The 24,006-nt window shown below is 46.1% G+C and overlaps 1 protein-coding gene across 1 annotated transcript in view; it reads right to left on the bottom strand.

The window, feature by feature from the left end:
* Positions 1-23,594, bottom strand: part of GNB5 (G protein subunit beta 5) — a 41,237-nt gene extending 17,643 nt beyond the window's left edge. The window contains exons 1-4 of the mRNA XM_061182110.1: positions 23,364-23,594; positions 10,441-10,577; positions 6,891-6,932; positions 4,786-4,862 (exon numbers count right to left, since the gene is read on the bottom strand). Of these exons, the coding sequence (XP_061038093.1) occupies positions 4,786-4,862; positions 6,891-6,932; positions 10,441-10,577; positions 23,364-23,475 (368 nt within the window). The 5' untranslated portion in view covers positions 23,476-23,594. The remainder of the gene's footprint in view (positions 1-4,785; positions 4,863-6,890; positions 6,933-10,440; positions 10,578-23,363) is intronic.
* Positions 23,595-24,006: the final 412 nt, after the last annotated feature.

Raw genomic sequence — 24,006 nt, 5'->3', positions numbered from 1 at the left:
GTTTTATTGTGCTTTGCTTTATTGCATTTTTACAAATTGAACACTTGTGGCAACCTGGCATCAAGCAAGTCTATTGGTGTCATTTTTCCAACAGCATTTGCTCACTCTGTGTCACATTTTGGTAATTCTCACAATATTTCAAACTTTTTCATTATTGTTATATTTGTTATGGTGATCTGTGATCAGTAATCTTTGCTGTTACTATTGTAATGGTTTTGAGGCGCCATGAACCGTGCCCATATAAGATGGTTAACTTAATCGATAAATGCTGTGTGTGTTCTGACTGCTCCAACTGACCGGCCATTCTTCTATCTCTCTCCCTCTCCCCAGGCCTCCCTGTTCCCTAAGGCACAACAATATTGAAATTAGGCCAATTAATAACCCCACAATAGCATCCAAGCGTTCAAGTGAAAGGAAGAGCTGCATGCCTCTCACTTTAAATAAAAAGCCAGAAATGATTAAGCTTAGTGAGGAAGGCATGTTGAAAGCCAAGACAGGCTGAAAGCTAGGCCTCTTGTGCCAAACAGCCAGGCTGTGAAAGCAAAGGAAAAGTTCTTGAAGGAAATTAAAATTGCCGCTCCAGGGAACACATGAATAAGAAAGCAGAACAGCCTCACTGCTGAAAGGAAGAAAGTGTTAGTGGTCTGGATAGATCAAACCAGCCACAACATCCCCTTAAGCCAAAGCCTAATCCAGAGCAAGGCCCTGACTCTCTTCAGTTCTGTGAAGGCTGAGAGAGGTGAGGAAGCTGCAGAAGAAAAGTCTGAAGCTAGTAGAGGTGGTTCATGAGGTTTAAGAAAAGAAGCTGTTGTCCATAACATGAGTGCAAGGTGAAGCAGCAAGGGCTGATGTAGAAGCTGCAGCAAGTTATCCTGAAGATCTAGCTAAGATAATTAATGAAGGTGGTACACTAAACAACAGATTTTTAATGTAGACAAATGAGCCTTATATTGGAAGAAAATGCTATCTAGGACTTTCATAGCTAGAGAGGAAAAGTCAACGTCTGGCTTCAAAGCTTCAAAAGGCAGGCTGACTCTCTTGTTAGGGGTCAATGCAGCTGGTGACTTTAAGTTGAAGCCAATGCTCATTTACCATTCTTCAAACCTTAGGACCCTTAAGAATTATGCTAAATCTACTCTGCCTGTGCTTTATAAGTGGAACAATAAATCCTGGGTGACAATACATCTGTTTACAACATGGTTTACTGAGTATTTTAATCCCACTTTTGAGAACTACTCCTCAGAAAAAAAGATTCCTTTCAAAATATTACTGCTTATGGACAATGCACCCAGTCACCCAAGAGCTCTAATGGAGATGTACACAAGATTCATGCTGTTCTCATGCCTGTTAACACAACATCCATTCTGCAGCCTACGGTTCAAGGAGAAATTCTGATTTTCAAGTCATTCCTTAAGAAATACATTTCGTAAGGCTATAACTGCCATAGATAGGATTCCTCTGATGGATCTGGGCAGAGTAAGTTGAAAACCTTTGGAAAGGATTCCCCATTCTAGATGCCATTAAGACCATTTGTGATTCATGGGAAGAGGTCAAAATATCAACATTAATATGAGTTTGGAAGAAGCTGATTTCAACCCTCGTGGATGACTTTGAAGGGTTTAAGACTTCAGTAAGGGGTTCAAGACTTCAGTGGAGGAAGTAACTGCAGATATGGTGAAAATAGCAAGAGAACTAGAATGAGAAGTGGAGCTTGAAGATGCAATTGAATTGCTGCAATCTCATGATAAAACTTGAAGGAATGAGGAGTTGCTTCTTACGGATGAGCAATGAAAGTGGTTTCCTAAGATGGAATCTACTCCGTGAAGGTGGCTGAAATGACAACAAAGGATTTAGAATATTAATAGACTTAGTTGATAAAGCAGTGGCAAGTTTTGCGAGGATAGACTCCAATTTTGAAAGAAGTTCTACTGTGGCTATAATGCTATCAAACAGCACTGCACGTGACAGAGAAATTGTTTGTGAAAGGAAGACTCAATCGATACAACAAACTTCACTGCTGTCTTACTTTAAGAAATATCCACAGGCACCCCAGCCTTCAGCAACCACCATCCTGCTCAGTCAGCAGCCATCAACACTGAGGCAAGACCCTCCACCAGCAAAAAGATTAAGACTCATTGAAGGCTCAGTTGATGGTTAGTGTTTTTTTAGCAATAAAGCCTTTTTTAATTAAGGTATATACATATTTTTTTTAGACATAATGCTATTGCACACTTAGACTATAGTATAGTGTAAACGTGACTTTTATACGCACTGGGAAACCAAAAAATTCGTGTGACTCACTTCATTGTGATATTTGCTCTATTGCAATGGTCTGGAACCAAACCTGCAATATTTCCAAGGTATGTCTGTAATAATAATCTGTGGTGTGACACCTTTAGGTCATGTTAATATCCTGTTCCCAACAACCATCATACAATGGCTTTAGCATGATTATCCTTGATTGAATAAAATATTACTTTATGGTACAAAATGGTGATCCTCTAATTTGATAATTCCTTCTGCATTTATTAGCTGATATTTTTCGGTAAAGACAAATCCAATCCCTCCTCCTCCCAGTATCACTGCACACCCATGGATTCTTTTTTCTCTTCAACTGGGTTATGATCCATTACTATCATTATTCCATGTGATGCTAAAATTATCCCAATTTGGAAAGTTGGTGGGGGGCCCTTCAAGTGGCTCCTGTTTCTGTTTGATAAGATTCCATTAATATGACTTGAGTGTTCCCTTGCTTTCTGGAACAAGAAAATATCCTAGGCTCACTTTACTCTTTTCCTGCCCTAGACCTACAATCAGTCTTACTCCAAGGAGCTCTGCTTCCATTTAGCGGGGAATGACATTAAGGAGGGGCACTCCCTTCTGAGGCCCTGGGGAACCTAGGGGACCCTTTTGCCTTTCCAACTGCTTGGAGGTGCAGGTGTAGACTTGGGTAGTCTCTTACCAGTAAGTAGCTTTGGCAAGCATGTTTATAGATGGTGTGAGTGAGAATGATTTGCACTTGGCTGTGACGATGAACCAGCATGCTTCAGACTATGGGCTTCCCTGACTCTCAAGGTGAAACATGTTCTCCTATTCTGAAGCTTCAGAGTAATTTCTGTAGCTCTGTCGGGATACTCACTCACACTTGGGTTTATTTGCATTGTTATGAGAAGCAGAAAGGTTTTGCAATGTGATGCATTTGGTATTGCATCTCTGCTTTAGTACCTAACTCATTTTGTGATCTTCGTTATGTTTTTTAGCCTCTCTAAGCCTCAGTGTTCTTAACTATAAAATGGAGTGGATCCCACCCACCTATCACAAGGGGCTGCTGTGAAGATAATATAGAGTTCAGAATGGCCCTTGACGCATGATAGAGGCTCAGTAAGTGGTCATTATTGTTATTTTTATATTCTTGCTTGGAGGCAGGTACTATGTTTTATTCATCTTTGAATTTCCCTAGGACACCCAGTCCAGTGCCTTGCACACAGGTGCTCATAGCAAGTGTACAATACCTGAATGAAGGCTTCTTGGTGATATGGCTTCAAATAAAAAATACACATATATGTATATAAAATCAACTGACACATTTTTTTGAGAAGGGAATTGTGTAAATACTGGTGGAGTCTTAGCTTTCAAGTTTGGAACCAACTGAGAGATAGACCCAGTAGTCAGGCAGATGAAGAGAAAAACACCCTGTTGTCACCTATAACGACATTTAGAGAATACGACATGGGTGGATCTGTGTGATAATGGAGTTACAGGGATGTCACAAAGCCATAGCTGGGAAACACTATGATAGATTATCACTGGAAACTCAAACGAATCGCAGCATGGTCTGAGCAGGGCAGATGGTGCTTTTATCTAAGATGAGGACTCAGTCTTTCTCAGTTTAGTTTTTCTGCTCTCTCCTCATCCATGGGACCCCCAATATTTTAAAAAGTGCTTTCCCAAATATTCACACCTTGAACTTCTTCTACTTTGGTTTTTATATCAGCCTGTGAGACAGCCAATGCAGGCCTGGACCATCTACCACATGCCAGGACCCAGGAAACAGAGATGACAGAGATTAAGGCACCAGCCATTCCTCCACTCTGTACTCTCTCTGCACCGGGTGTCACCAAAAAAGCTGTCTACCTGGGCCTTGTAAAATTATTCTCACCCCTGACTGTCCCCCTGTCCTCCTGGAAATCCTTCCACTGGGTTTCATGTAGTGAGGGTTAAAATAAGAAATCGCCTACAGAATCATTTTCTGAACTACTGTTGAAGACATTGTGTGCTATATTATTATATTCATCATATATCACAGAAGGATATACCCAATGTATTCTTTTTGTAATTTGGTGCTAGACATCTGATATCTCAATAGCAAATATTGAGAAATTTATATAACCCATCCAACTCGTTGCATTTGCTAGAATTAATGCCCAATTAAAAACATATTACCTGAGGGTTTTTTAAAATGTAGAGTATTTATCATTCTTACTGAGTACTGAAGAATTAACCTTACTTAATGGAAGGTCTGGCCTTTGCCCTTCGCTACTGGGAGGTGATCTCTAAGGCCCTGGAATGTCCTGCCTGTTGGGAGTGTCTCTGCCTGGGGTTTTGGCCACTGGACAGTCTAACACTGTGATTTGTGATGGAGGTTTTGGGATGCATCCTGTGAGTTCTCACCTCTGAAGGAAGTAGAGACTAAAGATATTAACCTGACCTCCAGGAGAGAGGTCATAGAACAGTATTTTATGGCCAACAGGACATGTGAAACGCTGCTGTGTCACCCATACTTACCCGCACGCAATGGCACATCCTGAGGGGGCATACGCACACGCCATCACCCACGTGCAGGGCATTGTGACCGCGTGCTCCTGCAACACAGCACACACCATGCAAGCAATGAACAAGGGCGCTTCTACACAAACGTCAGTTTTTACCAAGTAAAATCACTGAAGTGTCTACCAAATTACTTTCTAGCTTCAAAGGTCAGTGGTTTGGGCTGAGACTGATGAGGAGACTCAGATCCTCTATAATCAACCAAACTTTATGTCATACATTCTAAAAGTTAAAAATCTCAACTAGCAAAAAAATATCCTTAACGTCTTACTTCTTTCTTACTGTTATACTCCCCCTGTTGTTCTGAATGAATATTTGGGCTCATTTTCTTTGAAAGGTCTGTCTCAATTTCATTTCACATACGTCTATACTTCACCTTATTTACTCAGATTCCCTCTATTTTAAAAACGTGTTCTTGAATGACTTTTTACATGTATGTTACAAGTTTGTTTACCTGTGAGTGAGTATACAAGAGCCTCTGTCCTCTGTGGGTCTTAAACCATTCCTGGGCCGGTAGGAATGGGGGTGGGCTTGGGGAGGGGGATTAGAGTTGTGCTCTGGGAGGAAAGGAAACCTGTAAAATGGAAGCATTCAGAGGAGGTGTAAATCCTCGGCTCCTGGCTGGGGTCTGAGTCACCCGTATTCTCCTGCACGCATATAAGCAACTAAGGCATGATTCAAAAACTTCTGAGTCTGTGGCCCTATGTCCATGGGAGCCATGGGCCCTGGACCTGGTTCTAACACTGGCGAGATGTGCAGCCTCGCACAGGCTGGCCATTGTCTTACCTCATTCTCCTTCGCCGTCTGGGAAGGGAGAGGATGGGACTAAATGGTTTGTAAAGTACATTCAAGTGCTGGTCTTCTTGCCTGTTATGATTCTCTGTGTTTTTGTGGGGAGACATGGGCCTTGATACTGCCTGTCAAAGTTCTTTGTCACTCACGGAGTAGTAGCCCTTCAGACACCATGAATAACCTACTTCTACGAATGAGTGGCCACTCTCAGCACAGGGCATCCCGGCCCCTTTGCTGACAAGTGATAACTATGGCCCTGCCAGGGACCACAAGTGGCAACCCCATGGCTCCCCAGACATCAGGCGGCGTGTGCTCTATGCCATGCTAAGGCATAGACACAAGCAGCCCCCTTCCCCCACCCCTGAAGATGCTGAGGAGTTCTGGAGAGGCAGAGTGATGTATAGGAAAGCCCTCTGCAAATTGTTACATTGTCATTTTTATTATTCCCCAGGGGCCTCACCATTCCGGACTCTGCTCTACAAGATGGTTCTGGGCCCCCTTGAGCAGGTTGTGTAACAACTGCCTATCATGACATTTACTGAACACGTTCAATAATGCGGAATAAGGACGCTGTCCAATTTGAGACAGATATAGGTTCCTTTTTTATACAGTGAAAAGGAAGACTTTCTTTCTAAGTAAACACTGGAGTCCACATTTAATATACAGTACTTGTTACTGCAAATGCCAACACGATGCAGGCATGCAAGCGCACCTACACATAGATTCTGGCCTTTCTGTTTCATTAGAAGTCTAAACTTAGGTCTCATTTGGAGCAGTACACGCGTATGCCAGACTTGCAAGGGGCTGAGACTCCACAGCATCCCTGTGAAGAGAGTTTAATCCCACTGAAGTCTCAGCTCCTCACCCACTGTTTGCTCAAGTCCACGTGCTATGGAGTCTAGTCGAAGACAGAGAGGGGAGAGGAAACTGGGGGTTGGGTACCTCTTATCATCAGCCAGAAGACAAATCCTAAATGCAGTAGTAGCATGTGTAAATGTGACAAGTTTCGGGGCCATGCCCTTTCCTGTTTCCGTGTCAGCACCCTCTGTGTTAGCCCTGCATGCTCTTCTCTGGGCGAGGGGTTCGGCTCAAGAGAGGAATGAACGCTACAGTGGGCTGCTGAACCATCCGAACACGGGTGGGCTTTCATGGGGTTTGCACCCCCAAATAGGCTCCTGAAGGGCAGGGTGACCAGTAGTGGGGTGCTTGGAGAGGACGAGGACAGGGCTGGGGTTCCGAAGTGACTCAATCCACCAGGGACAATGCCTTACCTTGTTAGTAGTGAAGGAATCCCACACGATCACCTTCCCATCCTGGAGGGAAATGAGTAAACAGTTGAACAAACTAGAGGTCACCACTGGGGAGATGGAAGGTGGGGAGGGGCAATATAGGGGTAGGGGATGAACAGGTACAAATTGTTACGTATAACATAAGCTACAAGGATATATTGTACAACACAGGGAATATAGCCAATGTTTTATAATAACTATAAATGGAGTACATAACCTTTAAAACTTGTGAGTCACTATATTGTACACCTGTAACTTATATAGTATTGTATATCAACTACACTTGAAGAAAAACAAAAAAGAGTAAACAGTTCAAAAATTGTCAGCAAGCCCTAACACGTAACTGCTGAGAACCTCATGGAAAGCCAAGTCCAGCTGGGCAGTGCCAAGTGGAAAGCCAGAGCAAGTACCTGGACAATCAAGACCCTCCAACCCATCCTTGAAGAAATGGGAGTAGGTGGTGACAGCACTTTCCAGCCTGATGCAAGCCTCAGTTCTCAACCTTGCATCCCTTGTGTAGATACAATGACAGAAAGCAACACTCAGACACTTCTTTTATGCCAATTATAAACCAAGCACAAACTGTTGGTAAACTGTCATCACCATCGTACCCCAAATGTCAGTAAGTTATACAGGGATAAGGTAAAGCTGAAATTACCTTCAGATGCCTGACAGTAACTAATGGTCCTTCTCCTCCCCCTCCTCCCACCCCACCTCCCCAGCCTGTCCTCCCTACCGTTCGCCTTTGAGTCCACATTCCCTGCAGGACCATGTATGAGCACCCCCCCACTCTTCGCCCCCCTCCTTGTGTGGAAGCTGTGGAGGGGGACTGTGTGGGCCTGACATCAGTCTGACTCCCCCAGGTGCTCATGGACATCACAGCCTCACCCCCACCTGCCCTGCAAAACAACATGGGACTCGTACCTATGATGGTGGGGACCCCCGTGGGCAGCTGTTCCGGAAACAAAGAGCACTCCCTGTGGAGGGTGAGCTCTGGGCGATGCCACAGACCACACGGCCACTTTCACTGCAATCGCTCTGCAGCCCCAGTAGGGGGTGTGGGGAGGGGCTATGATGCCATCTGTTTGCAACACAAACCCATCAGAGATAAACCCACGTAAGCCCCGGTCGCTGCGGCGCAGTCATCTACCCGGAACGTGGTGTAAGGGTTGTCTGGGCCCCCAGGCTCCCGCTGGCAGTGGAGGAGGATGGCTGAGCCGACTTCCTTCAGCACGTGGGTCCCCCCCACATCCTCAGGGATGGAGAATCTGCAGCCTCTACCGCAAGCTTGATTTTTTTTAATCACTCAAGCCATCTGGAGCCAGATCTGGTGAGTGAGGTGGATGCCACTTAGGGGCACCAGCAAGGTCTGAGTAACTAAAGTGACACAGCCGCTTGCTTCACTTGATCTGATGGAAGATTTCCACATTCACGCTGCGTGGGGCTGAGAGGCCGTGATCAAAGGCAAAGTCGGCGGTTTGGGGCCTTTTAAGACTCCTAAGCACATTTGTGCTTCTAATTTTTCTGACTAAACGCCCATACACGCTGTGTGGGTGAATTAGATAACAGAGCAGAGGGCTGCGGCGGGGCGGGGGGTAGAGACTCAGTGTATCACCCAAGTCAGCGTTCCCTTCACAGGCTTCCTCCACCGCACAGCCCGCCTGCCTGGCTCCACCGCCCACCTACTGTGCGCTCTGGAGAGAGAAAGGCAACCAAGAAGCTAAAACCAGTCTCATAACTAAATGTGGTCCCTCCATGAGCATAGACATTTACACCAGGGGCCTACGTACCTGGAGAGACTGTGTCTCCACCCCAAACCCCAACCCACACAGTCAGGCGGATTAATTTCCTGCCTTTTAAGGGAGAAAGGCTGCTCTGAGTCACTCAAAGTCTGTTTCAGAGCCCTTCTGCTGTTTCCCACCTTCCTCCCTTCCCCCACCCACCTCTCCCACTCCCTCTGCAGTAGAGGTGGATGGATGGAGTCAGTCAGCAGTGCTGAAGCATCCCTCCTCCCCTCCCACCCTCTCTAGTAAGAGTGGTACACAAGTGACAGAAAGTCCAGCATATGGCACCCTTTTAAGGATTAAAAAAAAAAGTCTAAAAGGCTAGGCGGCAACATGTGCATCTCAACAACCACTTTGTAAAAAGGAGCCTTTGGAAAAAAGTCTAGAAAGAGGTGCTCTAAGATAATAATGATTGTAACAGGGTGGTAGGGGTAAAAACCTTTTCTTTCTTTTTTCCAGTTATATACATAACTAATACATTAAATTTTTTAGGAACATAAAAAAAGCAAGTACAACGTGATATACTAGATTTGTAGGTAATACAGGAGATTAATAATACCTGTCCTATCAAACATAGTACTGACAGAGATATTAGAACTCATGGATTATTTAGAATATGTACCGTTTTGATACTTAAAAGGGTTATAAATAAAAACCAAATTTTCCTTTGAAAAAGCTGGACTAAAGGCAGAGGCAGGGGTCGGCGGGGGGTAAACTGGCCATAAAAATATATGACTTCAGTTTATGGTTTTATGTTCAACGAATGTAACATCAAAATAGACATAAAAAGCACTAAGCAGTGGTAGCTAGCCTCCTGAAAGACATGTCCTTGTCCAGGCCCCTCCCTCATTATATCAGTGTTGGTCTGTGTGACCAGTGGAATGCAGAAGAAGGGAAGGAATGTCACTTCAGAGGCCAGGTCATCAAAGACAGCACGGCTTCTGCCTTTGTCTCCCTCTCCTGCTCTGGGGGAGACCAGCTACCGTGTCGCGAGCAGCCTGATGGAAAGGTCCACACGGTGAGGAGCTAAGGCCTCCAGCCAAGAGCCATGTGAGTGAGCCATTCTGGAAGTGAGCTTCTGCCTTAGCCAAGCTGTCAAATGACTGCATCCCTGACTAACATCTTGACTGCAACCTTGTGAGACACCCTGAGCCAGAACTACCTTTCTGAGCTGCTCCTGATTCCTCACTCTCAGAAACCATGTAAGATACAAAATAGTCACTGTTTAAGCTGTTGAACTTGGGGGTAATTTGTTATGCAGCAGTTTAATAACTAATACATAAGATGTAAAATAAACCATGTCAACTGTATAAAATGAATGAAAAAATTATACTTCACAAAATACATAGTTTAAATTTGTTCTTTAAGGCATAAAAACTGCTGAACTCTTAAACTGAAAGAAGCCACAGTGGCACTTCAACCACTTACACCTTCCACTTGGAGGAAAAAAAACCCCTAATTCAAAAATGGTTTCACTTACAAATAAGACCTTGAAATATGCTCAGGAAGAAAATGTTTGAATGGTTTGTCAAATAGAGTTTATAATATTTCAGTTATTACTAATTCCAAATCTACCCAAATTAGTGAAGTTTTCAAGTACGCCAGAGAATTCTTAACAAGGTAGCTCGTGTCCTTTGGCGAACAGGCAGAGACATAACATTCGGAGAGGGTCTTTTGAAAAGGATGGCTCTTTCCCTTCAGCTTACAATCAGAAACGTGCCCACCATCACCCGACAGGTGTGACGTACCTGCGAGGAGCTCACGATCCTCCTCTTATCCTTGCACCAGTCCATGCACAGAACTTTGTTCCCATGGCCTTTGAGGGTCCTTCTGGTCTTCATGACAAACTGCCCCAGGGCCTCCACGCGCTCGGCCACCTGGTGCACTGCAAGGACAAGACACACTCAATCCCGGGACCAAGGACCAGGCCTGAGCCACAAGCTGGCACAGGGGAGCCGTTGGTGCTTCATTCGCCTGCGCTTTACCTCATTGCCCTCGCGATGCTCTCTCTTTCAAGCTCAGGAGAAGGTAGAGACACGCCGTCATTCTCTCTGTGTTTAAGACCCTACATTTATAACTTATATAATATTGTGCATCAACTATACTTCAATAAAAAATGACCCTGTTTTTCAAAGCACTTCCATATATGCACGCTGAGGGATGAAGGACAGGACTGCCTCATATTTGCAAAGCTCTACATAGAACTCTCCCACTGAAGGGCCACAGCTCTGCAAGGTGGGCAGGTAGGCAGTGCAGTGAGATCGCTATTCCCTTTGAATGGGTGAGGAGACTGAGGCTTACAGAGGTTAACCGGCTAATACGAGTTCACACAACTGATCAGGAGCAAAGTGGGGGCTTCTGGTTCTTTCACCTACTACTTTCCAGTCACAAGGACAAGTGACTTTACAGAAACCATCCTATCAGGTGCCAGGACGTACACCACCTGCTCAACAGCAGGCCCTGTGTTTCCTCACTGGTCCCCCCCATGCCTGGCACGGGTCTGGGACATGGTAATTGCCCAACCCACGTGCTGCAGGAAAGAGCGAATTGACTGACCCTCCAAACAGTACACTGTGGATTTACTGAAAACTCACAGTGCCGGCAGAGATCAACGCAACATTCCACAAGTCTGAACACATGATCTGCAGAAGGTACGTACATCAGGAAGGCACTCCAAAAATCAATCTCTCAGGGGCTGGGACCACAGCCTCTTTCCTGAGGCCAAGGGAGAGCTTTTGGGGGGCTTTTAGAGAGGCTGTCAGAGGGAGACGAGTTCACGCAAAGGAGCAGAAAGGGCCCCAGAAACCATTCAGTCCATGCCGTCATTGTGCAGGTGAGGAAACTGAGGTGGGGGTCATGTGGCTTTTGTCCCCTTGTGCGGCGCCACTCCCTTTCAGGTTAGAGGCTGCGCCGGGCTCCTAACCCCACCTCTGCTTCTCCTTCCTCTAAAGCTCTCAGCTGGGCCTTTTTCTGGGCAGGTGGGGAGGAGGGGAGGGGGCATTCTAGGCCAGGGGACAGCCCCAGGAAAGGTGTGGCGTCTTGGTACAGACAGAACATCAGGGGTGGAGGGAGGCAAGGCACCGGCTCTGGCCTTCCCAGGGGGCTGCTGGTGCTGGCTGGGGAAGTGCCCACCTCCCTCACTTGACGCCTGGGCTGAGGGGCTGACTCTGTGCTTTAACCCTTGTGACAACAGTGCCCCTTCTCAGGAAATCCTTCCTTCCTTCTTCCCTCCCCTCTTCCTTTCCTTCTCTTTAAACACGTCAGTGTGTATTTCCTAAAAACAAGGAATTCTCTTGCATAACCACAGTGTAACTATCAAAGTCAGAGAACTGACACTGAAACAATACGATGTCTAATCTATAGACCTTATTGAGATGCTCTCCATTGACCCAACAATATCTTTAGAGCAAAAGAAAACCTAAGATCACGTGTTGCAGTCACTGGTCACTCTCTTTCATCTCTAGTTATTTTGTTCCCCAACCTGGGCTTGTCTGATGCTTCCTCAAGATTAGCTTTGGGTAATGCACGTTTGGCAGGAACACCACAGACTAGCGCTGAGGTCCTGCCCCGAACACCTGTCCCGTCAGGAGGCACCTGCTGCCCACTAGTCCCATCACCAGCAATGTTTACTCAGATCATTTGGTCAAGGTGGCATCTGCCAGGGTTCTCCACTGTACAGTTACCATTTTGCCTTTTGTCATGAAAAAGTACTTTGTGGGGATGTACTCTGAGAGTACATAAACATCACAACACTCCTCAAACTTGAATACCCTACTTTTAACATCCATTAATGATTCTTGCCTGAACCAATTATTATGATGGTTGGTAAGTGGTGACTTTTCTAATTCCATCATTCCTTCTGCATTTTTTAGTTGACTTTCTAATATAAAGAGGAGTGTTCCTTCTTCCCCAATGTATTTATTCATTCATTTACATTAGTAGGGACTCATGGATTCTCACTTTATTCAAGAAGTTATAATCCTTTACTACTATTTATTTTGATGCCCAACTCGTCCCTGATTTGCTCAGTGGGAGCCCTATCAGGCAGGCTCCCGAGGCCTTCCGACACGTCCCCATCACCCTCGGAGCACATCTTCTTGCGGGCTCATGTTCCCTCCCTGCCCTAGCCCTGGAAGCAGGCATTTATTTCTCCAAGAAGTCTTGGTTTATTTTAGTTGCCCCATTTCTTTGTGATGAAATAAAAATGAGTGAACAGGTTAAAAGTCTCTGAGAAAACCCACGCTGTAAAAAGTACTTGCTAAACTATAAAGTGCTACACGAATATGCAATTATTATGCCATCGCTTCTGCGAAGACACTGCATTCTTTATTGCCACCAACAGCACATTAGTCTTTTATGGAAACATTCTTCACAAAAACATATTGAATGCAATTTAAAAACAGAATGAATTTTTCTAATCTCTTATAGGCCTTTTACACAAGCCTATACCAGCTCAGAGCTGTGAGCATATTCTAGTCAGTATTTTACTTTGAAACTTCATATCAATATTAGTGCTACTTCCCCCAGTTCAGCATTAGGACAATCATAGCCATTTAATGTCACTCTTACCAAAAAAAAAAAAAAAAAGATGACTCACCAACCAAAATAGGGCCTCCTTACAAAGCATGAATTTGAACACATCCCAACTATTAATTATTTTTTCTCACTGCATTTTCTCTTCCCATATATAGATTCACTCCCAACCTACTCTATCCTGTTTCTATCTGCCAAACCTCACATCTGCTGAATTAAAGAGTTTTTTAAAAACTTTAAATACCAGAAAGTAAAAACAAAACCCAAAAAACTGGAAACGAGTGGAATATGCTCTTGTAAATCATTTGTGGGAGCTTGGTTCAGGACAGATGTGGTTTCTCCTTTGCCTTCTGATGAACCACGCCTTCAGGATTTAACTTTTTCTTTTTTAAAAAAAGAAATGATGGGGGCTTCCCTGGTGGCGCAGTGGTTGAGAATCTGCCTGCCAGTGCAGGGGACACGGGTTCGATCCCTGGTCTGGGAAGATTCCCACATGCCGCGGAGCAACTAGGCCCGTGAGCCACAATTACTGAGCCTGCGCATCTGGAGCCTGTGCTCCGCAACAAGAGAGGCCGTGATAGTGAGAGGCCCGCGCACCGCGATGAAGAGTGGCCCCCACTTGCCGCAGCTAGAGAAAGCCCTCGCACAGAAACGAAGACCCAACACAGCCATAAATAAATAAATAAATAAAATTTTAAAAAAATCATAGTGGCTTCCCATTGTATGAAAAAAAAAAAGAAATGATGAACACGGCTAGCTGGTTTCTATAATAATAACTTACTAGAATAGAATGATAGCCTGTTAAGAAATTCCACTAGAAGGTAAGTGGCAGGAGGATGGGGTGCTGTCTCCTTGGAGCATTCACTGCAACAGAGCGGTCAGGAGCCCGGGCTCCGGGTCACAGTCTTGCGCAGCCGCACACCAGCTGTGCAACCGTGAGCCTCGGCTCACCTTCCTGCCCCCTCGCTTCCCTCATGGGGTTGTTGGGACAACCATCCCAACCTGGCACAAAGGGAGCACTCAATGAATGTTAGCTATTGCTCTCCAGCTTGGCACACAGTGGGTACCCAGTAAATATTTATTGAAAAGATAAAGGGAATGCTCAGTGATTACTAAATTTCAGTCAACTGCAGCAATCTTAGGCAGCAGGTTTTGGTGGGCTAACCTAACTTTTCAGCCCCTTTCCCTTCTTTTTCTGTACCTCTCTCTACCCCTAATCCATCATCTCTGCTTCAACTGCCAACCAACTCCTAAATTTATCAGCGCAAACTTGCTAGCACTGGCAGTGGGAGCCTCGCTTGTTTCCTGATCCAAGGAGTCCGAATCCATGGGATGGGCCAGGATGCTGCATTTCCACATGCTCCCCAGGTGAGTTATACCCACTAAAGGTGGAGGTGGGGCAGCTCTGAGAAGGTTCAGAAAGGCAGCTTCTTGGATGGGAGGGCGGGGCGGGGAAATGGGGCAGATAAGGGGAGGATTCCAGAGTCTGTGGTTGAGAACACAGTGATGCCTCAGACCCCAACGGACAATTCAGAAAGGAGCTGGTTAGGGAGAAAGCCATAATTCAAAAAGATAAGTGCACCCCAATGTTCACTGCAGCACTATTTACAATAGCCAAGACATGGAAACAACCTAAATGTCCACTGACAGAGGAATGGATAAAGAAGATGTCGTACATATATACAATAGAATACTACCCGGCCACAAAAAAGAATGAAATAATGCCATTTGCAGCAACATGGATGGACCTAGAGATTATCATACTAAGTGAAGTAAGTCAGACAAAGGCAAATATCATATGCTATCACTCATATGTGGAATCTAATTTTTAAAAATGATACAAATGAACCTATTTACAAAACAGAAACAGACTTACAGATATTGAAAACAAACTTATGGTTACCAAAGGGGAAACGTGGTGGGGAGGGATAAATCAGGAGCTTGGGATAACATACACACACTACTATATATAAGATAGATAACCAACAAGGACCTACTGTATAGCACAGGGAACTCTACTCAATATTCTGTGATAACCTATATGAGAAAAGAATCTGAAAAAGAATGAATATATGTATATGTATAACTGAATCATTTTGCTGTACACCTGAAAGTAACACAACATTGTACATCAACTATACTCCAATAAAATTTTTTAAAAAAAGAAATAAAGGAGCTGGTTGGGAATTAAGATGGTAAGCACTCTTTCTTATGAATGACGTGCAGGTAGGGTAGTTGCTGGGAACTGAAAGCCATGGCTGGAACTCAAGAAGAGGGATAGAGCTGGAAGTATAGGCTAGTAACTGTCTACTGCTTGAATGATGTTTCCCTCCTATGTGCCAAATGCTTGGGTACAGAAAAGAAGAAGACAGTTCCTGCTCTTACTGGGCTCGCAGTCTGCAGGGCACGGACAGGCCAGCACACAGGTAACCACTGCAGTGTAGTTAGAAGGTAGATAACAGAGGTGTTGGGGAGCCGAGGGCAACATGGCTGACTCTGCTGCAGGTGCAGCCATCGGAGGAGACGTCACAGGAACCTGGTTTTGAAGGATGCATAGGAGTTGGGGTAGGGAAGGGGGAGGCAGGAAATTAGTTTCTTACCATTTACTTTTGTTCGTTATTCAGTAAAATGGAAGACATGACCTAATCCATGGGGTGTGCTGTGGTTTAATAGGGAAAGCAAATTAAACTGCTTAACGATACTTGGCTGGCCAGGAATCAAAAATGTACAGGTGGGTACTCGGGGCTGAGGACCAAACACTGGAAACAACATGACCTGGAGGAAAGAGGGCTTCTGAAATGGAAGGGCCATGAAATGTCAAATGTAATTATCTGTCATTTTTAATGACGGCAGAACATTCCACTTACGAATATACCATTAACTAAAAATTCCCAACCAGTGGACACTTACTTTGCTCCAGGGCCACTGTGATACCCATGCATTGCATTACCTCCTTAGATAAATTCCAATTTATGGCATTGTTGAGTTAAATGGAAAGCACATTTTTGAAGGTTTTCAATGCCCATTGCCATTATCCATCATTTACTGTGTGTCTCCCGTGTGACAGGTGCTGGGCTGAGAGCTTTACACATGGCCTGAGGTCACAGGCTTTATCTCCATTTCTACCGAAAAGGAAACAGGCTCAGGGAGGCTAAGGTCCTTATGCACACACACACTTGGGCCTCTAAGAACAGATAAATACCTCCCATCGTGGGGTAAACTCTGGGCAGGTGGCTGTGATTCTTTAGAAAATCAAGGACTAGGTGAGGCAGTGACAAAGGCTTCCTGGTCCAGAAGACACCCCAACCTTGGATCCCTCCCACTTCCTGATGTAGCCAGAGCAATGGGTCATTTAGACCTTGAGTCAAGAAACCCGCCCTCACCTGGCTCAGCCACCACCTGGCAGGGAGGGGGTGCCAAGTTAGAGCCAGAAGAGACCTTAGCAACTCGACAAGCAGTGCCCAGCATCATCCCCAGGCACCCTGTGCGGGGTGTCCTGTGTGCAGGGCTGAACCCTCCCTGCCCGGGGCCTGGGGTCGGGCAGTCATGTGGAGCAGTTGTTTTCAAACTTCTATTTGAGTTGCACAAGGTTCCCTCCCCCTGCCTTCTTCCACTTTCTCTCATAGATAAAATCTTACTAGAAGCCCAATCTAGAAACTAGACAGAGCAAAGCCAGGCTGGTGAACAGTCGAGGGAGGTGCTGGGCTCAGAGGCGCTTCTGCTCTGCACACCTCAAGCCCAGGGGCTCCCAAGGTCCAAACAGCAAGTGTGCAGGCCGACGTGGGGCGCCAGCCCTGTCACTTCTGAGAAAGGAAAATGAGGCCTGAGGGGAGGGCACACTTATAAATTAGAGGTAAACAAATGTGTCCTCTGAGCCTGTGCCCTCCTCTGTAAAACGAGGGTGTGAAGAGTTTATCTATGGGGCCTTGGAAATGATCTGTAATTCTGGCTTCAGACAAAGATGAACTTTTCATCAAGATGTGGCTTCCTCTCAACTTCCAGGGAATAGTTTTGCTATTTATTTTATAATCAGTGCACACAGGAACCTAAAGTAAAATGTAGAACGTGGAGGTCAATACACAAGAATTCAAGCCATGTAACTTCATAAAGTGAAATTATGCAACAGCGTCATTCCTGTTGCTCCATAAGGCCGTGAAAAAATGACCCCAGCGTGAACACACTCTAAAATCTCCCTGAAAATGAACACTGTGAAATTGATTGTAAATACAGAACACAAGTTCAAAGACATGTGAGAGGTCTTAAATACGAAAACAGAACTATTTTAAAAATGATCTTGAATAACTTACTAAATTTTGCACCAACATACAGTCTTATGATGGCCACAATTTGGTAGAAGATCAAAGGAATCAAGGAAGAAAACGTATCCAAAGCTAATTTTTAAAAACTCATTCTGTCTGATTCTACCCCAAGGTAGAATGGGGTGGGATGTATACAAAACCCTCACACACCTGGATGGAAGGAAAACATTTATAATCACATTACCTCACCTGTGTTAGAGATTTTTTTTTTTAACGTTTTTATTGGAGTATAATTGCTTTACAATGGTGTGTTAGTTTCTGCTTTATAACAAAGTGAATCAGTTATACATATACATATATCCTCATATCTCTTCCCTCTTGAGTCTCCCTCCCTCCTACTCTCCCTATCCCACCCTTCTAGCTGGTCACAAAGCACTGAGCTGATCTCCCTGTGCTATGCGATTGCTTCCTACTAGCTATCTATTTTACATTTGGTAGTGTATATATGTCCATGCCACTTTCTCACTTTGTCCCAGCTTACCCTTCCCCCTCCCCGTGTCCTCAAGTCCATTCTCTAGTAGGTCTGCATCTTTATCTTTATTCCTGTCTTGCCCCTAGGTTCTTCATGATCTTTTTCTTTTTTTTTTTTTTAGATTCCATATATATGTGTTAGCATACGGTATTTGTTTTTCTCTTTCTGACTTACTTCACTCTGTCAGAGATTTTTGAAATGCCCCAAAACCATAAATTAGCCACAGACAAAAAACCCTGAATTCCTGAATTAAAAGTTGGAAGGGTTAAGTTATGGTACAGCCTTTATGATGGAATACTATATGGTTCCAAATCATAATTTTTAAATACTGACATTAAAAAGAACTGTAAAATGACATGAGGAGCTATTCAATCCGTTGGGTTAAATTAAAACTAGACTCATACAAAAAACAAACTAAACTCAAACTATACCTACTACAATCCCAAGTATGCTTATAAATACATACACAGACATGAAAACGTAAGCTATAAAGACCCAAGTAAGCTTATAAATACACACACAAACATGAAAACATCAAAATATTAAAAGTGGCTACCTCTGGGTGGTGGGGTTATGGATGACTTGTTTTCCTGTTATTTCTGAATCTGCTACAGTGGCCTTAGCTTATGATGACAGTTTTCTAGCAAGAGGAAGGGGCGAGGAAATGAAAGGCAAGTTTGCTTTCTGCTCCTTCTGACACCACAGGCCACACATGGAAGAGCAGCTGGAAGCAGATTACTCTGCTGGGAAACTCACTTTTATAAGCCTCAGTACACGTAGCATATTTCCTTAGAACGTGGAAAAAGTGGATCAACATATTTGCTTCAGACTAATCCAGAAATATGGTTTTCCTAAATTTCTCCTTACACTGTAAAGTCAGAATAGTCCAAGGCTCTAGCCATAAAGCCTTTGAGAATAAGACCTTTCACAAAGTTACACTTAGAACACACAGAAAAGGGAAGAGCATCGGACGATAAATCCTGTGGTTTCCCATATTTCGTCTGGATTTTTAACCTACAGACATTACACAAATCTTTTTTGAGCTGCTCTGCTCCTAGATAATAATAGAATCTTCCCCAAAGGAGCTGGGAACCAGAATGAAGTCATCCCCACACAGGCCCACAAGGCTGCCATGTATGTTGGCCAAAATGAACACGGCCTCCCTCCTGCTGTCTGCTTTCAGTCTGTCTTCCAGATCATTTGTCCCTTTAATTTCAAGTTAAGAACTTTTAAAAACTGAACTCTCTCCTTTTTCTCTGGATCTTGACTCCCATTTCAGTATTCATTTTTTATTATAAAAGCAATAAATGCACACATGTGTATAAAGTAAAACGTACCTCTACATCCCCCCACTCCCCTCTCTAGAGATAACAAGCTTCCTGTGTCTCCTGCCACAAATTTAATGCATACACAAGCAGCTTTTGTTTAAGCTAATGAGACCATATCATACACACTGTTGGGCACTTTTTTTTTCTTACTCAATACCGACACCTCTTCATACACACAGATTTAGCTTTTTGTTTCTGTTTTTTTCCATTTTAATGTGAATCTCAGCCTTCGGCGAGACGGTCTAGCATGGTGAGAAGGACAGCTGTACTCCCCATTTGCCCTTAGAGTAGCTGCATAACCTCTGGGAAATCCCTTAACCCTTCCCTGGATCTCTGCTGCTACTTCATCCCCAAGGAAAGGGGAGAGGGTTGTTGGGAGGGGAAGAAAACTTTTTGTGCCCGAAAACTGAGGCTGAAGCAGGTGACCCTTCTAGTTTCAAGAGCTGTGTGATAGGCCCCCCCAAAGATGTCCACATCCTAATTCTCAGAACCTGTGAATATGTTACCTTATGTGACAAAAGGTGCTTTGAAGATGTGATGAAGTTAGGGATCTAGAGATGGGAAGAGTATTCTGAATTATACAGATGGGCCCAATGTAAGTAATTACAAGGGTCCTTATAAGAGGGAAGCAGGGGGATCAAAGTCAAAGAAAGAGATGCGATGACAGAAACGAGGTTGGAGCGAGGTGGGGTCACAAGCCAAGGCATGCAGGCAACCTCTAGAAGCTGGAAACGGCAAGGAATGGACTCTCCCACAAAGCCTCAGAAGGAATGCAGCCCTTCCGACCCATTTTAGATTTCTCATCTCCAGAATTGTAAGAGAATAAATTTATGTTGTTTTAAGCCACTATGTTTATGGAGATTTGTACAAGAGCAATAGGAAACTAACACAAGCTGCCACCTCACGGTTCTAAAATGCCTGAGAATCAAACGAGCCAGCACCTACCCATGGGAGAAGGTAAGCAGAAGGCGATGACGGAAAACATGTGGAGAGAAGCAGGAAATGCTGGAGGAGTGAGGGGAAAGGCAGGGCAGGGGCCCGAGGCCTGGGGCTGCGGAGTTTGATGTAGGCTGGCTTCCCCTTAGGCCGCCCATAAAGGCCACTTCCTGTAGTTAAAGTTGGCCCAGGGTCTGACTTGGGAATGAGGGCCCGACAAAACGGATGCTGGTTTGAGGGTCAAAGGGATGGGAGCTGAAGAACTGAGAGTCTGAAGTTCGGTTAAGTTCTCTTTCCTCCAAGTTTATGCTCTGTAGTTTTGTTGTGTTGAGTTTTTTATGGCAAGAATTTGGGCAAGTCAGAGCTAATAGAAGGCTGAACAACTGTCCTGGTTTGCCCAGGACTGAAGGGCTTCCCAGTATGCAAGGCTTTCCATTTTAAAACCAAGAGTCCCAGGTGCACCAGGATGACTTGGTCACCTTGGCTATGGCCTAAAGACCTTTCCCTGACCAGGGTAGGGGCTACAGAGCAACCTATGATTTCACATCACCAAAATGCAAAAACGCACATGCTCAGGAAGAGGCTGAGAGACTGGAAGAGAGAAGAGCCCAGGGATCATGGAGATCTCTGTGGGAGAGACTGCGGTCACAAGAGGAGGAGCAGTGCTGAGTGCTTACAAGATCCCGGGGGGCTGTGACGGAGTGAGGGGCCAGTGTCTTACGAGGGTCACCCTTGTGGATCCTGAAGACACCAGGGATAGGACAGGGCTTAGGGTCAAAAGGAAGGCTTGAGCCATGTGCCATAGTCCTCAAAAAAGGAGGGAGCCTGGCTGGGGGGTCAGGAGACAGCAGCATGGAGAGGGAGATCAGTTGAATGCTCGGAGCCTCAAAGGAACAAGGGTTTTACATGAGAGTGGAAGAGAAGTGGTCTGGAAGATACAGAGGGAATAAAGGGGACCCTGACCACATGGCTTCTGGTCTTTTCTACTCAAAAATTCTAACATATGCAGGTGGGGATAAATCCTTCCACTATGGGTCCAAAATTTGTCCCTGACCTCTGAGAGCACTGCATTCTTGGCAGGACAGAGGTTCCCTGTTGAAAAGCTGCATCTTGACCATCTCTCTGCCTTAGGCAATTTACCAGATTCACAGAAAAGGCTGAAAAATATCCCAGTGGGCAGCCTTTACTCTCCAGAGTGTTTCTGGATAATGCCCTCTGCACTGAGCACTAAGACGTTTGGCAAAAAAGCTGAAGTGAGGCTGGGCTGGAGCTCTGACTGGCTGGGCTGGAATCCTGGGTCCACTACTTACTATCTGGGATCTTTCAGCAAGTCCTTTCACCTCTCTGTGCCTCAGTTTCCTCATCTGTAAAATGGAGAAATCAGACGACCTACCTCAGAGGCACTAACACCATGCTTGCAGCATCGTCACTATCATCTGCAGAGTGTAGGAATTTTCAAAGGGAAATGGGGCAGACCCATTATCCATTCCCTACTTCTCTGATAACAGAACCCAACTTTGTCCGGGGATGGCAGCGTACCCAGCCCACTTCTCCCTTTCTCAGCCTCCCTTGCTGTAGCCATGTGACCTAGTTCTGGCCAATGAAGTGCAAACAGAAATCTGTTGGGGAGAAAGGAGGTTTTTGAAAAAACTTTTGCCTTCCTGAAAAGAAGGAGAAACAGAAGCTGGTGCCCACATTCCCCCTTCTTCCAGCCCTGGATACGGAGGTGATGCTGGGCACTGTGGCAGTTATAATCATGGGGTAAACGCCAGTGCTCTGAGGTAGTGGAGAAAAAAGAAGCATGGGTTCCTGATAGCACACCGGGCAGCTGAACCAAAGCTGACAATCGCCTACCCTTGTTCTTGTTAAGAAAAATAACTCCCAATTTGCTTAATTACTTTATTTGGGGTTTACAGCTAATTGTAGCTGAATACATTTCTAAATGATATAGGGGCTTAGCCTGTCTCCTATTTAAAGGAGGTCCCTATGAAAGCACAGCACATTTGAAATTCAGGTCACCTGCTTCTATCAAGTGATTTTCAAAGAAAGGAATCAGGTGTTAAAGGACCTAGCATAAACCCCATCTTTCTTTTCCAAAGTGAATGTAGAGGGGTGGTACCAAAATGGCAGGAGCACAATGTATAGGTGTGCCTGAGAACACCATGCATGCGGAGGCCCTGTTCAGCAAAGGGGAGCTGCCACCCTCAGGGCTGAAAAGGAAGCAGATGAAGCCACTTCCCCAAGCCTGGCCTGAGCCCAAGCACTACTGAGAACAAAGCATCCCACAGAGTCATGTAACCTGGCTATTTAATTGTTCACTCATAAAAGTCACAGACCGGTTCTGAATTATGGTCGTGGTCAATAATGTAAGTTTATTTAAGATTGCTACTGCTGTTTTATGCTAACCACACCTCATGCATCCAAAAGCTTCTTAAACAGCCTTAAAGGAACTAAATGTTTGGATTTGGTAAGCTCCTCTGCTTCCCTTCCCCCATCTGGCTCTCCACTCTCGGACTGGAAAAGTGAGCTTTTATATCAGAGTCTGGTTCCTTGCAAAAGCGAAACTGAGAAAACACAACAGTGATGGAGAAAGTAAAATGCTTACCAAAAAAACCAGGAGTTTACCCTAGGTTGCCTCCACTGACAACCAACCCCCCGCCCCGCCCACCCCGCTCCGCTGGGGAAGGGCAAGAATGAGATCAGCTTGCATCTTCCAGGAAGGCAGGTGATGACGGTAACTGGTCCCACGATCCAACGTCAGGAGGACAGCGGCCAGGGGCTGCCCCCGCCCAGAGGCGGGCTGGCTTCCACTAGCCGGCAGGGGCTCTGCGAGGTGCCGGGAGCCCGCGAGCGTCCGGCTCGGGTCCCCCACCCGCGCGTCCGGGGGCTCGGGCCGCTACCCGCGTCTCATGTGGCGCCCGGGCACCGGGGCCCTCATCCAGGGCGGTGGCGCGGGCCTGGCTCCGGGCCCGGGCCGCCCCCTCCATCCTCTCCCCCTATCCCCCCGGGAGACGGAGCCGGTCTCCTTTCCCCGGCCCGCCTCCCGGCGCGCAGCCCCCGGCCCCGCCCCGGCCCGCACTCACGCTCCACGTCGTGCAGCTTGGCCCGCTCCTCCTCCAGTTTGCCCTTGAGGCTCTCGGCCTCGCTCTTGAGCGACGCCAGCGTCTCGTTCTCGTGCAGCCCGTCGGTTGCCATCTTCGAGCGGGGACGCGGCGGGAGGGAAGCGGGTATGCGAGTCAGCGGGCGGCGGAGGCCGGGCCGGCGAGCTTGCGCCGAGCCGCCACCGGCGCAGCTCCAGCCGTCTCCCCGAGCGCGCCCCGCCCCCCGGCGCTGACGCCGGCTGCTGAGAGCCGGGCTGCTGCGGCCGATCCCCCTTCCCCCTCCCCCCGGATGTGTCCGCGGGCGCAGAGACCTTGCGCAGTGTCCCAGGCGAGGCCCGAGTTAGCGCTGCAGCGCACACCACCCGGGGACGCAGGGAGTGTCGTTCCCATTTTGCGGGTGGGAAAACCGAGGTTAGGAGGAGATACGTGACTTGCTGAAGGACGCGCACTTAGTGAGGGCCAAGCTGGGATTCCAACCCAGGACTGCCCGGCTCCTGGGAGTTTGGTGAAGTCCCAGTGACACAGCCCTTACAACACCCCTTTCCCCCAGTCCCCCGCACACATCTCCCCTCCTTGGTGGCTTCTGCCTGCCGAGAGAGGAGAGGGGAAGGGGGCCTGGCTCGCG

Source organism: Eubalaena glacialis, chromosome 2 (assembly GCF_028564815.1).
Source record: "Eubalaena glacialis isolate mEubGla1 chromosome 2, mEubGla1.1.hap2.+ XY, whole genome shotgun sequence".
Lineage (NCBI taxonomy): Eukaryota > Metazoa > Chordata > Mammalia > Artiodactyla > Balaenidae > Eubalaena > Eubalaena glacialis.
Note: the sequence above shows the minus strand (reverse complement) of the source record. Positions and strands in the feature narration are given on the sequence as shown.